General features: G+C 40.3%; 1 protein-coding gene across 3 annotated transcripts in view; it reads right to left on the bottom strand.

Moving 5' to 3' along the window:
- Positions 1–17,641, bottom strand: part of DCAF5 (DDB1 and CUL4 associated factor 5) — a 94,726-nt gene that overhangs the window by 60,080 nt on the left and 17,005 nt on the right. For all 3 annotated transcript variants that reach the window (XM_018054043.1, XM_005686012.3, XM_018054042.1), the window contains 4 exons: positions 9,501–9,644; positions 7,018–7,054; positions 5,929–6,068; positions 4,018–4,147 (listed from right to left, as the gene is read on the bottom strand). In XM_018054043.1, the coding sequence (XP_017909532.1) occupies positions 4,018–4,147; positions 5,929–6,068; positions 7,018–7,054; positions 9,501–9,612 (419 nt within the window). In that variant the 5' untranslated portion in view covers positions 9,613–9,644. The remainder of the gene's footprint in view (positions 1–4,017; positions 4,148–5,928; positions 6,069–7,017; positions 7,055–9,500; positions 9,645–17,641) is intronic.

The raw sequence follows: 17,641 nt of genomic DNA, 5'->3' as shown, positions 1-17,641 counted from the left end.
TTTACAACTTCCTTCTGTTCTTAAACTTTACAAAAGAAAAATTAAAAGCATGTTCAGAAAAATGAATAGCATGTTTTTTGCCCAGGGCAAAAAATTAACAGAGCAAAAAATCTGGAAAGTCAGTGTGCAAACTGGGGATGGGCCATAAGACAGTGAAAAGTGAGGCAGAAAGTCTGAAGGTTTAGAGTTGGATAGGTCTATACTAGAAAAACTTGAGAGGAATTTTGACAAAGTTTTATTTCAAGGAAGCACAGATGAAAGAAAACTAGGATATACAGGGTCCGTAATTGATTTAAAAGGGGGAAGGAAATAACACACACACACACACGTTATTTTACCTCTCTGTATGTACCTTGACTTCTTTATCATTAAAAAATAAGAATAACAGAATCGATTTAATAAGGCTGTCATAGGATTAAAAAGGAATTATTCATATAACTGTCATTATCCACAGCAAATCATGTTTAATATATGTTAGCTATTATTTATTATTATGAGGCACCGAGAGGTAAAGTAACACGCTCAAGATCCCACGGCTATTAAGGTGTACTGCCTGGCTTTGTATCCAGGATATACTTCAGATCCTACTCTCTAAACCATCAAGCTCTTCGGCCTCTGTTTAAAATCTGTACAATAAGTAAGTCAGGTCAGATGACAACTGAAGTCCCTTCTAAAGCTGACACTTTATTCTGAAAGCCAGGCCTCTCACCAGCTTATTTCAGGGCAACGGTGGGACAAGCACGAACCTGTCCACACTCCTATGGGCTGCCTGCTGAAGTGGAGCGACACAGCTCAGGCTTGGGCAGGGCAAGAAAACCACTCTAGCACGGAACTAACCCTACGGTAAGGTAGGAAGCAAAAGGTATTCAATGTGAGCCCCCTTTGTTGTTCCACGAAGATATATTTGTTTCTAGGAAGCCAGTGGGCCACTCAATCAGGCCCAGAACGCACAGATGTGCCCAAGCTACAAGCTGGAAGTTACTGAGAAGTCGGCTAAGGAACCACAATAGGCTCTAAATCAAGAATCTTTAGAACACCGAGCAACTCATCCCCTTGGGATTCAAGGGTCTCTGTGAGAACCTGGTAAAAGCTCTCCTCGTTCCTAGAAAAAAAAAGCCACACGTGCCCACTCAGACACACAAGCACACATCATCTAACCTGCGATTATAAGGTGCTCACAAATCCTCGAAAATCTCTCCCTAGACATTAAAGTACCCCTGAAACAGATCATCTCTCCTGTTCTAGGCTTGTCCTCCCAGGTGATTCAGAAGTGTCCCAAGATTCGGGGGCTGGGGTTTCCAGGCAGCTGTGTTAGGAGACAAATCACCCACTGCAACGCAGCACAATTAATCCCATATGGAAAAGACAAAGGGCTGTCTCTTTTTCCCCACACCAACTTGTACTGAGAAAGTTCAAACAGAAACTATCTGCACTTTAATCTCCAAACACTACAGGATGCGGAGAACAGGACCCCAAGAATATTTCATAGCTTTTTTCTGCCTCGTATCCAAAAAATTACATAGAACCTTAGAAAAGATGAAATAAACAGGTAAAAACATCCCAGTCTCCATAGCACTGTGCTCTTCCTTTTACTCCAAAAAAGCAATCAGTCAAGAATGCCAATTAGCTTTACTAGATGACTTTTCTCCCATATGGGCTTTGAAAACTATAGGTTACCAAAGAAACCACATAACCTTATGCATAAATGAAGTAATCAAAACAAGAACATAATATTTTCCCCCATAAGACTTGTAACAGTTTACATGTTAATGAAGGACTACGTGTTATGAGATATATGTGATCTTGTGCAGTTGAGAGGTTTGTAAATTAGTGTAGCCTTTCTTGGTGGTGGGAAAATTTGACAATTTTTATTTAAAAAAGATGTAAAAACATCCATTCTTTGTTTGATGCAGCAATTCCCTAGATATTTTGCAAAGGTAGGCCAAATATGTGTGACCAGGGTCAGTGAAGCATAGTTTATAACGGCCCAACAGGAAACAAGACGTCTGGTTGCTGGGTCCATCACATAAATGGAAAACCAAGTAGCCATCAACAGAATATGCTAGATCTGTTAAGTGCTGATATGAAAAAAGCTGCAAGGCATATTATTAATTGAAAAAAGACGCTGAAAACAAGGTATTATTATGTGGTTCTTTTAGTTTAAATTCTTCTAAGGATAATGTATTCTTTATGCTAGTTATATGCATTAAATTTTGTTCTTGACAGATACCTAAGGAACTTGTTCACTGTAGTTACTTTTGGAGAAAGTGACTAGAGACCAGCAAACAGAAGAACGGTACTGACACAAAACATTTAAAAAACATACAAGCAACAGAGATCAGCTTGAGATAGGACCTTCTTTTTATCTTTTTCTTTACATTTTTCTGGATACAGACCCTAAATTTAGTAAGTGTTACTATAAAAATATAGCAGAAATCTCACTTAGAATTTTTTAAAGAGAAAGAAGCCATGTTTAGTGAAGGGATAAGTACAAAGGGGAGGAGGGCCCAAATACAATGCACAGTATGAAGCTGGTGGAGGAAAATCAGGAGAAACATTAACATTCAACCGCCCTCTTCTCTCAAGACACTGCTGACATCATGAGCTACTCAAGCTTTCCACTGGGGATGAATAGCTCAGGCCTCACTCCAGTTGCCAGCTATTCATTCTCAGTACAGGAGATAGCAGGCTGGGAGAAAGCTGGCATCGTTAGTGCAAATCCTGCCTTTTGTGATATGGACAAGGCAGAACAGTTGCTCCCGAAGAGTGCAAAGTGGAGAGAATGCTAAAGCTAAACACAGGAGACTGTCTTGCTGGCAGAGGACAAGCCTCCCTAAGCACACAGTGCAAAGGCACCACAGGGGCCCTGCTGCTACACACACTCCCGTCACATGGAAAAGGGAGAGCCAGGTGCACATGCAACAGCGAGCAGGAGAAACCTCTGCTGCCCTATGGAGCCTCAGGGATCCCCGCTCAACACCAGGGATGCCCTTCTGGGATCCCATAGTTCCAGCCTCATCAGACTGCCCCATGGAGAGAATTAGCTAGGACTGAAAAATCACCAAGGAAGAGAATCCTCTGTACTTAATTGCCCCTTTCATCTGAGGCCCATGAAATAAACCATAACCTTGTTTACTCTGCATGATACTCTTCTGCAATGGTGCCTTAAAGTGGGAGGTTACTGCCATATGGAATTTTCAGAAGAGCGAGCAATGCATGTAAATCTTTCATAAAGCAAGGTTTGGCTTTATATGCCATAAAAGGTCATAGGTGCCATAAAAGGTCATCTCTCCCCCATGGGATTTAAGGAACATGAAAGAGGTTCCTGCTTGCCCCATCCACGTATTTCTCTTAATGATGTCTGAAACTCCCCCATAAGTGATCAGCTCAGAATTGTCCTAAGAGCACTCTTTAATAGTGCAAACACAAGGGGAACACATCCCTAACACTGCAGTGGTAGCTCTTAACCTTTACTGTTGTAGTCACTGGTCCTTTTGAGAAATGGAAAGAAAAAAAAAAAAAAAACAATACTTCCTCCTCACAAAAACACACTCAGGTGAATATACAATATAAATTCCATGCAATTTGGGGGTTCACAGTTCTCCTGAAGTTCATATTCCCTTCAGTCTGGGGTTAAGAATCCCCAGTTCAGTAGTAAAAATCACCATAATTCCCCTTCCATGCATCTGGGGAACCATGGACCTAAAGATAGAAGGTAGTGCTAAAGCAAGGCTTTCCCATTGCAAAGTTTGCCTAGAATTGATCCTGTCTAGAGCCCAGATTACAATTTATGACTTCTCCTTAGCAAAGAGTATGGATATCTCACTCTGCCTCCCCATTGGGAATAGAGTTCTCCTGGCTTCAGAGAAACCAGGATACGTTAGGAGATGTCCAACTGAGATCAACTGCCAACCAGGTTCCCACAACACATGCTGGTCGATTATATTTCTTGAAAGTTCAGGCAGGGAAAAGTTCAGGCATTTTATAATGCACACCTTCTGAATAAAAGGAGCTCACCTCTGAGGTTTTCGAATATCCCAGAGTCCCACTCCTTCCTTTGAATTGGCTGTGGCCAATAACCTGGGCTCCACAGGGTTAAACATGACACTGTGAAAGGCTGATGGATAGTTGGCCAGGCAGAAGGGCTCTGTGAAGAGAAAAATTCTGATCAGTCCACTTCAGGCACTTCTGGGTCAATGGCAGGTAGACAAGGAGGCGAGTGAAGGCAAGGAGGAACACAGCCTTTAACAACTACCCCACTAGCATGCTTACGCACAAAGTCCCCACGAGTCCTGGCACACACCCTCTGTACACAGAAAGTCTGAACACAGCAACTTAAACACATATGCACAAAGTTTAAGCTATAATACTGAGAAATACACACAGCACCTATTTAGATCCTGTAACAAAACAGAAATGGTCATTGTAACCAGGAAGGTAAGCTGTTTCACAGTAAGTAAAACTGAATTCCTCATGAGCTAAAAAAAATTCACACTCAATTACTGGTAGGATTATTATACCTTAATCCAAATTTACCAGCTTTAGAAATTAAGTTTTATAATCGTATAGACTTAAAATAACAGTGCAGTTTTTCCTTCTGGCAATATTGCTCCCTAAATTGAAAAGAAAATGGCTTCAGTCTAGAATTTTAAGATTTCATTTCAACTGGAATACTTAAAAAAAAAAAAAAAAGACATCTAATACTTAAACTTCTCTTGTATCCAGCCAGCTCCTATGTACATCAACTTCCCCTAGAAACCCTACAGCCTCCTGCATATACTAGCTGGCTCCAGGTGAGGAAGGAACCACTCGGCTGCCTGGGAGGACTCAATCCTGTGGAAGTTGTTTAGAAGCAGTAGGTGGAAAGCACTCCTCAGTCTATGATTCCGTACAAGATACGTCACAGGCCTCTGTCGGGGGAGAGGGCACAGGGAGCGCTCAATCATCTCAGCCAGGAGGCAGTTCAGACAAAGGAGAATTTCATCTAGGAAGCAAACCATTACATTCAACCACAGATGCTGCTTTGGCTACCTTATCTTCCTGACCCTGAGAATAAGCTTCTCCTATAGCCTGGACCTCAGTAATGAGCACAGACCAACATATTAAATGCTCTGCATATAGAATAAAGACTCAGAGCCTGTCAGACAAGGCAGGCAGGGTAGTAACTTGGGCACAGAGATATGGCGCTGACAAAGCTGCACCAAGAGTGGGGCTGTGGGTGGCACTGAGGGTATGCTGGAGAGAAGAGCCTTTGAAGACAAAGCGACGGAAATCTCTCTGCAGGAAATGAGCTGAAAAAGAGAATTTCCTGAAGAACTTCAGTGAAAGTCAACAAGACAAATTCTTCACTTTACATTTCAGAGATGCAAAGAAAACATTCAGAAGAGGAACTCACCCAGACAATCCCCCTTAAACAGAGTGTATCTGCTATCATTTTAAGTTTCTATACACAGTTAAGGCGGTATAGATCCTCAACCACAGTTGAGGGTCTGTGGTTCTTCCAGCAAAATAACAACCCTGGAAGTAGGATACAACAAATTGCACAACACCCCCATTCTCCTAAATAACCAAGAATATGTGCATTTCAGCACCATGCACACAGCTGGCTCTTGTGGCTCCCCCCCACAAATGAGCCACCACACATTCTATTCCTTGGGGCTACCTCACAACAAGACACTGTGGTGTTTACACTACTGCAAAGGTTTGTGGATCACAAGTGACTGGAAGAGGACTGGCAAAGGTGCCTCACTGCTGACTACTGGGGGGTAGGATGGGACCTCCAGAGACACACATTCATGTCCCCATGTGAGCTTCCTCTCCCTTCACAGCACTTCCGCCCAGGTTACTCAAGTCATAAACTGGATCTGTGATGAAGCTGACGTCAAACTCTGCAGCACAGTCCAGCTACTTTGTGCACAGGGGCCCTACCTCCATGGGGAGATTCCCGGATGTCCCAGATGAGAACCCGGCCATCATCGGAGGAGCTGGCAAAAATGTTGTCATTCACAGGGCTCACTGACAAGCCATACACCGCATCTTCATGAGCGAACACATCTAAGGTCTCACTGCTGAGAGACAGAGAGCAGAGAGAGGCACACAGGCACATACATACACACACAAATAGCGCAGAGTCCCAGCCCTCTAGTTCCTAGAACGAAGCTCTTTTCATTTCCAGGAGAAAGTCAACCCAGCTAAACCCAAAGGATATTACATTTACTAAAAAGTAAAAAGTAGGTATTCAACTTTCAGGTTAAAGGAAAAAGGTAGTATTAAAGAGACAAGACCTCACAACAAGTTTGTTTGTTGCCCTAACTGAGCGTGTTTGAAAGTGACTCAAGGGAATTACCTGGCAGCCCAGTGGTCAGGACTTGGTGCTTTCACTGCCAGGGCCCAGGTTCAATCCCTGGTTGTGGAACGAAGATCCCCACTGTACTCCTCCCTACCACGTGCCCGCCAAAAAAGTGACTCAACACATGAGTTTCACGTTTCGACTTACTACAGAACGCATCTGCTTGTGCACAGACTTGGGGAGTGGTGCTGGATTTCCAAAAAGTGAGGGAGAACAATAAAGCAGCCCTGATGCCAGCAAGGGAAGAAGAGGAATTCCCGATACCCGGCATGTGAGAAAATGCGTGGCCCCAAGCCAGGCTGCCTCAGTTCAGATCCTAACATCACGTGACCCTAAGTCACCTAACATCTCCATGCCTCAGTTTCCTAATTGAGATCATAATAGTACTGGATCATAAAATTACTGTGAGGGTTACGTGTTTCCTTCCCTTCTAACCTTGCCCTTTAAAATTTCACCAGAAAACTATAATTTTATATCAACTTTGTAAATCTTTTTATAAATCAAAATTTAATTTGAAAACTATTACCAAAATCTTTTTTTCAGCCAAACAGTTGATTTTATGCTATTTACCTCAAAAACAGAAGAACTATTTTGGTCTAAAGAGATATCTGCCTTTCTTCATATGAAAAACAGAGTTAATCACTTTCACATATCAACAATCTACTTACCTTTCAACATCATGGAGGATAACTTGCTCATCATTTCCTATAAGGGAAAAAGCAGACATTTGACAATTCCTGAAAAGTGGTCCCATTCATATTACAATTCATTATGTTAAAGATTTCATGAAAACAAATGAATAAAGTCAGTGTTAATAAAAATTAAGACTGCTAATTAGGAAAAAGGTTTATAAAAATCATTAAGAAGGATAGGATATACTTATAGAGAATTTTTAAAAGCATAATAGCAACTAGAAATAACAAAATAACAATCTCCAAAATGCATTATCCAATGATTAAAAAAACAAAAACAAAACAATGGCTCTTCAGGAAAAGAGTAAGTGATCATTGGCAAATCAATCAACTACTCCAAGCTAGCGTTTTTTCGTTTGTTCTTTTTTAAAACAAACATTCATTATCCGTGAGACCTGGAATAATATGTTACTTTTCTATGTCTCGGCAAAACAGGAATAATTGTGTCTACTTCATAGTAACTGTGAAGATAAAAGTGTAAAAGCATTCAGACTAGAACTAGGCCCCCCAACAAATGTTTGCTGCTATTCACATCCTCATCATCTTTTACAGCATTAAAATTTAATGATGATGATACTAAATGACGGGAAGGTTTTTATCTACAACTTTTTTCTCTTGCATTCTCTTTATTCCATCAAGGCATCTAAAAATACTATACACTCATGATGTATATAGTCCTGCCTTCACTTGGTTTATACAGCTAACAAATAAAAACTCCAAAATGAAGACAGTAAAAAAATTTCCCACTCTATGCTAAAAGTATAAGCAGTAGAGATGTGGCTAGGTCATCTTAAAGTCCTCCCTGTAACTATTGTGGGTTCATATGAAGTAAATCAAACCTGTGTCAATGCCTTATAGGTAACAGGCACAGTGTGAAGTGCTGAAGCTTGAGAGAAATAAGTGAGGAATTCAGTCTACCTGCACGAACAATTAACAGTGACAAGACGGGTTATCTTGTAGTGATATGCTCTACCATGGGGACACAAATAAAGGGGCAATTGTGTCCTTTATGAGCAGGGTGAAAGTACATGGGGAATATGTTTTTATGGGAAAGGAGACACTTGAACAGAAACTCAGAATTCTAACCGATGGGAAGCTTAAGGTAATTGGCGGGGTTGGACAATAATCATGGCCTGTGGAAAAACAGTAATGGCACTTAAGATGGCAAGTGGCTTAGCAACCTAGAGCACAAGATGCGGGGGAGGAAAAGGAGGCCAGGCAGGGAGACTGGGTAAGGTCAAAGGTTCACAGGATTAACTTTTCAAAGAAAACTTGTATAAGCAATGAGTAAGGAGATACTGGTAGCAGAAATCACAGAAGGACACTACAGTAGTCTAGCCAAAACTGAGGACCTGAATCAGAGCAGTAGGTACAGCAAAAGGACAGAAACTAAAGGATGAATATGAGGCTTTCAAAATATTAGTAACTGGTGACTTATGAGATGTAAAAATGACAGAAAGACACGTTTGGCGCGGATTTTGAGATTTTCATAAGACTGGACCATATAACATTGTCATTGCTGTAGGCTGAAAATGCTTCAATGTCAGCAGGTCCTTAAAAGGTAAACCTAACTATTTAGATAATTACTTGAATGGTGCTAATAACTGAGGAAGGGAATCCATGAAACAAGAGGAAATCCTTGTGCAGGTGAGAAGGACTGAAACCTCAGCTTTAGATCTGCTGCATTTAGACCACTTCTGGAACACAAGGCAGATGTCCAGTGGGGACGCCTGCAGTGCAGCAGAGAGAATGTTATTCGCTTAGTCATTTCTGACTCCCTGTGATCCCAGGGACTGTAGCCCACCAGGTTCCTGTCCATGGAATTCTCCAGGCAAGAATACTGGAGTGGGTTGCCAGTCCCTTCTCCAGGAGATCTTCCCAACCCAGGGACTGAACCCAGGTCTCCTATATTGCAGGAAGATTCTTTACTGTCTGAGCTACCATGGAAGCAGAAGAGAGGTCAGGCCTAGAAATGTAGTGGTCAGAAAGGAGTGTGATTGATGGATGCCATCAAGAGGCTGGCTTGACAGCAAGCCATTCCAGTTATACCCCAACAGAACATGTTTTCAAACCGGAGCCACTAATGGGTCATAATACCAATTGGAATCACAATCTTTAAAATCTTTAAAAACAGAATAGAAAAAAAAAAATCAGAGTGAGTCACACATAGTATAGTTAAGTACTCTTTCTAATATGTATCTGTGTACCAGACTGCAATGTGAAGTTTTCTACCAAAAAAGATAGAAAGAAACAAGAGCAAAGGAGAGAAAGGACAGACAGACATTAGTCTGATATGTGTATCTAAACTGCTACCATACAGAGAAGACAAGCTATGGGAAACCAATATTTCTACAATTCAATGGGCTAAAGGAAAGAAAATTTGGAGTAATTTTAGCATTACTTTATCTGAAATCCCAGCCACAGTCAATTTCCCAAGGGGAAATCTCCCTTCTGCTCACCTCCAGAGAATACTTTGGTGTTCCCACTGTTGAAAGCCAGGCAAAAAATGTTGGAATGATGTTCTCCTTTCAGCTGTATGGGCTTAACTCTGGAGTGGATAGCTTGTTCCATGTGCCACAGTAGAACCCGGCGATCATCTCCTCCTTGAGAGGGGAGCAAGAATCTAGGGTTAAAACAGCTGGCATTTCAAGGCTGATATTTCATTTTTCTAGCCTGAATCCCATACTTTTCAAAACTTCATCTCCCCACCTCCATGAGACTCTGATGAGCCACATAAACCCAGAACTCTATCCCCTTAATCATCAGTGGACATGTGGCTTCTAAGTCACTCACTCTTCCCCAGGAATTACATCTTGAACAGACACACAGAAATTCCTGAATTTCCAGAGACCCAGTCATTTACACATTTCTTCATTTGCTACCTAAAATTCTTCCACTAATGTTTCCCCACTTTTTTTCTGGTCTAACAGAACCTGAGTTGCTTTCTACTTCTTGCAATCAAAGAACTCTAAAGAAATTATCCCAGAATTTAAAGCATAATAGTTTCCAAAGCACTCTCCTTGATGAGATCTCATTGACTACGGGACACCAGACAAAGGATAACTGAGGAACTGCCTGTCACAGCAGCAGGATCAAGACAGAACTTGGCTCTGGTGAAGCTCAGTCCAGCTCTTTCCTCTGCCCGACTCTTTATAGTCTGAGTAGAATGAGCAATATTCTGCTGTATGCGCCAGCTCCTAGAGAATGAGAAGATACATGTTCTGCTGCTAAGTCACTTCAGTCGTGTCCGACTCTGTGTGACCCCATAGACGGCAGCCCACCAGGCTCCCTGGGATTCTCCAGGCAAGAGTACTGGAGTGAGGTGCCATCGCCTTCTCCAGATACATGTTCTACATGTTCTTTATTTTTGCAAATGCATTATACATGTCTGGAAGGATCAACAATGAACTGTTAAAAGGGTTTACTACTTCCAGGGAGTAGGATTAAAAGAGAGATAGAACACCTGTTAGAAAGTTTTTACTCTTACTTCATAGATTTGGCACGGCTTGACTCTTTATAATAAGCCTATATTATATTCCTAATAAAACTGTAACTTACAACAGGGCAGAAAAATAGTAAGTTCTATACTTCCTCCTCCCCTTCTCCATTCAATATAATAGCTACAAACTGTATCACAATCATACAAAAGCGTACCACTAGATGCAACCACTAAATCAATAAGTCTATAAGAACTAACACAGAAAGATGACCAAAGGTCTTTGTCAGGGGAAAAACATTTAGTGTAAAATAGTATGCATACCAACATCCTTTTGTGTAAAACAAATTTTTAAAAAGCTCCATGACAGCAGGAACCTTGTCAGTTTTGTTCACTGTAGACTTTGTAGCACCTAAGTGAATGCTCCAAAGAGTAGACACTAAATTAACATGCTTACGCTTGCATGTCTATGCTTGTATTTGCATATCTCGATGGCTGTAAAAGAAGTTGTTTTCAGTGGACACCACTTCTAGGCTAGGGCTGCTGGGAGACTTTTCATTGTGATAAAATATATATAACAGAAAATGCAGCATTTTAATCATTTATGAGTATACAGTTCAGTGGCACTAAGTATATTTGCAGTGTTGTGCAAACATCACCATTATCCATCTCCAGAACTTTTACATCATCTCAAACTTTTAGTTTGAGTACTGTACCCAATACTTATTCTGTACCCAATAAACGATATCTCTCCCCAGTGCTCAGAAACCATTATTTTACTTTCTGCCTCTATGAATTTGATTACTCTAGGTACTCCTATATAAATAGAATCATATAATATTTGTCCCTTTGTGTCTGGCTTATTCACTTAGCATAACATCTTCAAGGTTCATCCATATGGTAGCACATATCAGAATTTCATTCTCTGTAAGGCTGAGTAATATTTCATTACACACATGCCATATTTTTTTAAGTTCATTCATCCATCTATAGATATTTAGGTTGTTTCTACCTTTTGGCTATTGTGCATAGCATTGGTAAGAGCATATGGATGTATAATATTTGTTCAAGCCCCTACTTTCTGTTCTTTGGGTATATACTGTTGGAAAAATCATTATGTTTTAATTTTGCCATAAACATATTTCCTCTTTTAGCTAAAAAAAAGTAGAAAACAGAGTAGCCAAATCAAACTTAATTCTCCCTCCTCTAGAAAGAAGCTGCCTTCATTCCTTGAGTTCCTTTGTTTCTTGGGATTCTTCTTCCTTCCATTGTTGGTCAAAATCAGGTTGTGTCCTCCTCCAAAGTATTTCATTTGTCTACCAGAATGATCCCTTAACTATGACCCACAATGTTCTTTGTTTATGATTTGCCTAATTCAACTAGGCTGGCCTGGGATGGTTATTTAAATTCCATATCTCTTATAAAGTCATGAAAATAAAGTTTGGGGGTTTGTTTGCTTTATTTTAATGAAAAATGGCATAAAGAGGTTTTCCTCCCTCTTCATAGATTTGGACAAACCACAGGCACTTGAGTTCTACACAGTCTCTACTCTTTCTGTTTTCCCCCACCACTTGAAGCCATAGGTCAGGGACTTGGCACTGTTTTTGCTACTCTGTATCTTAGAGAAATATTTTTCTGTGCCCACCTCTCTATCAAAAGTGCAAATTAAAAGATAAAGAGGCCCACATGTTTCTTCCACTTACTCATGTTTCTAATCTAATCTTCCTGAGCCTGACTTTCATCAAATACATACCTAGGATCGTAATAGCTCTACTCTCATGGGTTTTATAGACTATAAGGTCAACTACAAGAGAGTTAAATAACTTGCCAAGGCAACAACAGTAAATATAGTGGTTGGTTAAGTCAAGATTCAAAGGGCTTCCCTGGTGGTTCAGCTGGTAAAGAATCCACTTGAAATGCGGGAGACCTGGGTTCGATCCCTGGGTTTCAAAGATCCCCTGGAGAAGGGAACAGCTACCCACTCCAGTATTCTGGCCTGGAGAATTCCATGGACTGTATAGTTCATGGGGTCACAAAGAGTCGACATAACTGAGCGACTTTCATTTTCACGATTCAAAAGGAAATAGTTAAAAGACTCCATAGTTCCCATTCTCTTAACCACTATTGTAGATTGTTTGCATTACAAAACGAAAAACAAAGCAAATTCAGTTGATGAACAACTGAAAGGATTCTCTGCCTTGGTAGCACAACTCAAAACACAGTAGGTAAGAATAAAACAAAGGACCACAGGAATAAAAACAGAAATCAACTTAACTGGAGTTAAACAGAGGGAGCAGAGACAGGGACCAAGAAGGGACTGTCTGAAATGATAAAGATTCTAGTAGCAACACACAAAACTGATCATGGCTTATTTTGAAGAAAACACAAAAATTTCTACAAATCAATTTTGAAAACCACTAGGAAAAGAGGCAAATATGACAACAGATATTACAGAGGATCTCAACCTCTACAGTAATTAGACAAATGTAAATTATAGATCTCTTCTTTCAAAATGGCACAAAGAAACGTACAAGAATGTCCACTGCCTCACTGTTCATAATAGCAAAGAAAAAAAGAGTATATAACATAAATATCCATCAATATATGAACAATAAAACAATTGGGATGAAAATACAAATAAAATCTAAGCTCAGTGGAACCAGTACCCAGCATTTTAAATGAGCTAGATACATGTACCAAAATGAATAAACTTTGAAAACCTAATTTTAAGTAATAAAAACAAGTTTCAGAAGGATATATAAAGGAAAACATTAAGTATTTAAATATGCAAAACATCACCATATTATTTAAGAATAAACACAAACAGTAAAAGGGGACCTCAAATGTATGTGTAAAATTTTGTTTCTTTTTTAAAAAACTAAGATTAGAAGCAAATTTAACAAACTACCAACACACTGTCAAATTCGATATATCTCTTCCTATTTAAATATTGCATAACATTGTTATATCTTTTAGGTATAGTAATGGTATTGTGGTCATGTTAAAAAAGAAAAAAAACTTCTTATCAGTTAAGGATGCATTCTCTAATGGGGTTAAGTGGTGAATGTCTGGAAGTTCCTTTAAAATATTCCAGAAAAAAATGGAGGTGAATAGGTGATAAAATATTAATTGTTATAGATGGGTATACTACATTTTTGTATATGCTTGCACATTACCAAAAATTTAAAAAATATATATATTTTAAAGATTTTTTAAAATGTGGACCATTTTTAAAGCCTTTACTGAATTTGTTACAATACTGTATCCTTTTTTATGCTTTGGCTTTTTGGTCAGGGGGCATGTGGGATCTTAGCTCCCCAATCAGGGATCAAACTTCATCCCCTGTATTGAAAGGTGAAGACTTAATCACTGGACCACCAGGGACGTCCCTATATATTTATATATATATTAATGTTCATGATAGAAAAAGAAAATAAAACTCTCCAGGATGTGCTGGGATATCCACAGAAAAGAAATATAACTGAGGGAACCTCTGTGTTTTTCATTAAGATATCAACAGGCAGCACGACCTCTCTCTGCCAGCAGCACGAACTCTCTTGAACTGCTGCTGCTGCTAAGTCGCTTCAGTCGTGTCCGACTCTGTGCTACCCCGGAGACAGCAGCCCACCAGGCTCCCCATCTCTGGGATTCTCCAGGCAAGAACACTGGAGTGGGTTGCCATTTCCTTCTCCAATGCATGAAAGTGAAAAGTCAAAGTGAAGTCGCTTAGTCGTGTCTGACTCTTCGCGACCCCATGGACTGTAGCCTACCAGGCTCCTCCGTCCATGGGATTTTCCAGGCAAGAATACTGGAGTGGGGTGCCATTGCTCTTGAACTGCAGTAGCATTAAAAAAAGAACAAAGTTCAATAAAAAAGGAAACAGCATATCTACACCTATGCACTCAGAGTCATTACCATTCTCAACCAAAGAATCTTCTCCTATCACCCAGATTATCTTTAATCTTCATTTTGGATTTAATTTTACAAAATAAATAAATATTTGGTGATTTAACATGAATGGTTATTTGTAGAGTGCCTTGGGATAATTTAAAATGATGTGTTCTTAGTACCTAAAATGATAATGGCAGCCCAAATCCACAGGAGATTGGAATCACTGAGGCAGAAACTATCACTCTGACAGGGCCTGCTTCCTCTGCTTGCCCTCAAGGTCAGTGTCAGAAGACGCGGTGAACATTCTCCCCGACCCTGCCCCACTTCCTTAGGTAAGGTATTAAGAGCCCTGTACAAAGATACCACTTTTCAACCATGTGTTGGCAAAAAACACAAAGGATACAAACTGAGGCATTATCTGAAACTGTTGGGCTGCTTTTTAGCCAGTAGAGGGAGCAGAACAGCTGTGCCCAAATTTCTGACCCCAAAAAGCTAAGCAGAGGTGATGAAGCAACGATAAATCAGTTTAGAACAATCAGTTTAGAACGTGAAAAAAGCTCTAGTTTCTACAGTTCTGTCTCTGTGAGTCATCTGGTCAGTTCAAAAAGGGCAGAGATTGACTGTACCACTTACTACCTATGTACCTTTAGACAGGTTACGTAACCTCTCTAAATTATATCCTCTCATCTGCAAAACTGAGAAAATAATTACCTATTGTCTATAGTGTTACTGGACTTCCCTGGTGGTTCAGATTATGAAGAATCTGCCTGCAATGTGCTTGATCCCTGGGTCGGGAAGATCCTCTGGAGAAGGGAATGGCAACCCATTCCAGTATTCTTGCCTGGCAAATCCCATGGATAGAGGAGCCTGGTGGGCTACACAGTCCATGGGATTGCCAAGAGTTGGACATGACTAAGGGACAAACACACGTTAGGATTAATGATAGATCTGTGTGAAGGGCTTGACCCACTGCCTGATAAATAACACAGGAAGAGAAATGTTAGCTAATTATTATGCTATCTGAACTAAAATAATAGCTAACATCAGTTAAACTTACTCTGGGTGAGGGACTATCCTAAGGGTTTTCATGTAGTGGATCTTCTAATCCTCTTAATAACCCTATGAATCAGGTATTATCCAGATGAAACTACAGAAAAACTAAGTAACCTGAAGGTACACAGCAACCAAAAATGTGAGCTGGGATCTGAATCCAGGTAATCTGTCTCCAGAGATGGAGCTCCTTACCACCATACAATCCAGCCTCTCAAGTACACAGACGCTAGTTACCAAAGCAAATGAGTGAAACTTGCCAGATTAAACAGCAGAGGAGAGATTACACAACTTTGTTTAAAAGAAAGCCACTACTAGGCCAGAGGAGTACAGGCTTAAGTTGGCCATATCTCCCAATGTTTTAAGAGAAGACAGCACCTTGATTATCGCAGGCTAAGTGCAGGCTTCAGTGCAGGCTGCATGCAATTAGCCCACGGAGAGGTTAAAACTGGGTGATTTGTCCAAGGTCACAAACTGGGGTCGAATGGCAGTTCCTAAATTAGGTAACTCTTTCAACAATGCAAAAGAAGACTCTATACATGAACATCACCAGATAGTCAATACCGAAATCAGATTGATTATATTCTTTGCAGCCAAAGATGGAGAAGCTCTACACAATCAGCAAAAACAAGAGAGGGAGCTGACTGTGGCTCAGATCATGAACTCCTTATTGCCAAATTCAGACTTAAATTGAAGAAGGTAGGGAAAACCACTAGACCATTCAGGTACGACCTAAATCAAATCCCTTAAGATTATACAGTAGAAGTGACAAATAGATTCAAGGGATTATATCTGATAGACAGAGTGACTGAAGAACTACAGACGGAGGTTCGTGACACTGTACAGGAGACAGGGATCAAGACTATCCCCAAGAAAAAGAAATGCAAAAAGGCAAACTGGTTGTCTGAGGAGGCCTTACAAATAGCTGTGAAAAGAAGACAAGCAAAAAGCAAAGAAGAAAAGGAAAGATATACTCATTTCAATGTAGAGTTCCAAAGAATAGCAACGAGAGGTAAGAAAGTCTTCTTCAGTGATCAGTGCAAAGAAATAGAGGAAAACAGTAGAATGGGAAAGACTAGAGATCTCTTCAAGAAGATCAGAGATACAAAGGGAATGGCAGATACAAAGGGAACATTTCATGCGAAGATGGGCACAATAAAGGACAGAAATGGTATGGATCTAACAGAAGCAGAAGATATTAAGAAGAGGTGGCAAAAATACACAAAAGATCTTCACGACCCAGATGATCATGATGGTATGATCACTCATCTAGAGCCAGACATCCTGGAATTCGAAGTCAAGCAGGCCTTAGGAAGCATCACTACAAACAAAGCTAGTGGAGGTGATGGAATTTCAGTTGAGCTACTTCAAATCCTAAAAGATGATGCTGTGAAAGTGCTGATACACCAGCAAATTTGGAAAACTCAGCAATGGCCACAGGACTGGAAACTGTCAGTTTTCATTCCAATCCCAAAGAAAGGCAATGCCAAAGAATGCTCAAACTACAGCACAATTGCACTCATCTCACACACTACTAAAGTAATGCTCAAAATTCTTCAAGCCGGTTCACATACTGTCAATTTCCAGATTTTCATGCTGGATATAGAAAAGACAGAGGAACCAGAGATCAAACTGCCAACATCCATTGGATTATCGAAAAAGCAACAGTGTTCCAGAAAAATATCTATTTCTGCTTTATTGACTATGCCAAAGCCTTTGACTGTGTGGATCACAACAAACTGTTGAAAATTCCTACAGAGATGGGAATATCAGACCACCTGACCTGCCTCCTGAGAAATCTGTATGCAGGTCAAGAGTTAGAATCAACAGTTAGAACTGAACATGGAACAACAGACTGGTTCCAAATCAGGAAAGGAGTACGTCAAGGCTGTATATTGTCACCTTGCTTATTTAACTTATATGCAGAGTACATCATGAGAAACACTGGGCTGGAAGAAGCACAGGCTGGAATCAAGACTGCTGGGAGAAATATCAATAACCTCAGATATGCAGATGATACCACCCTTATGGTAGAAAGTGAAGAACTAAAGAGCCTCTTGATGAAAGTCAAAGAGGACAGTGAAAAAGTTGGCTTAAAGCTCAACATTAAGAAAACTAAGATCATGGCATCTGATCCCATCACTTCATGGCAAATAGATGGGGAAATAGTGGATACAGTGGCAGACTTTATTTTCTTGGGCTCCAAAATCACTGCAGATGGTG

This window comes from Capra hircus, chromosome 10 (genome assembly GCF_001704415.2).
Source record: "Capra hircus breed San Clemente chromosome 10, ASM170441v1, whole genome shotgun sequence".
NCBI lineage: Eukaryota > Metazoa > Chordata > Mammalia > Artiodactyla > Bovidae > Capra > Capra hircus.
This window is presented reverse-complemented; position numbering and strand designations above follow the sequence as displayed.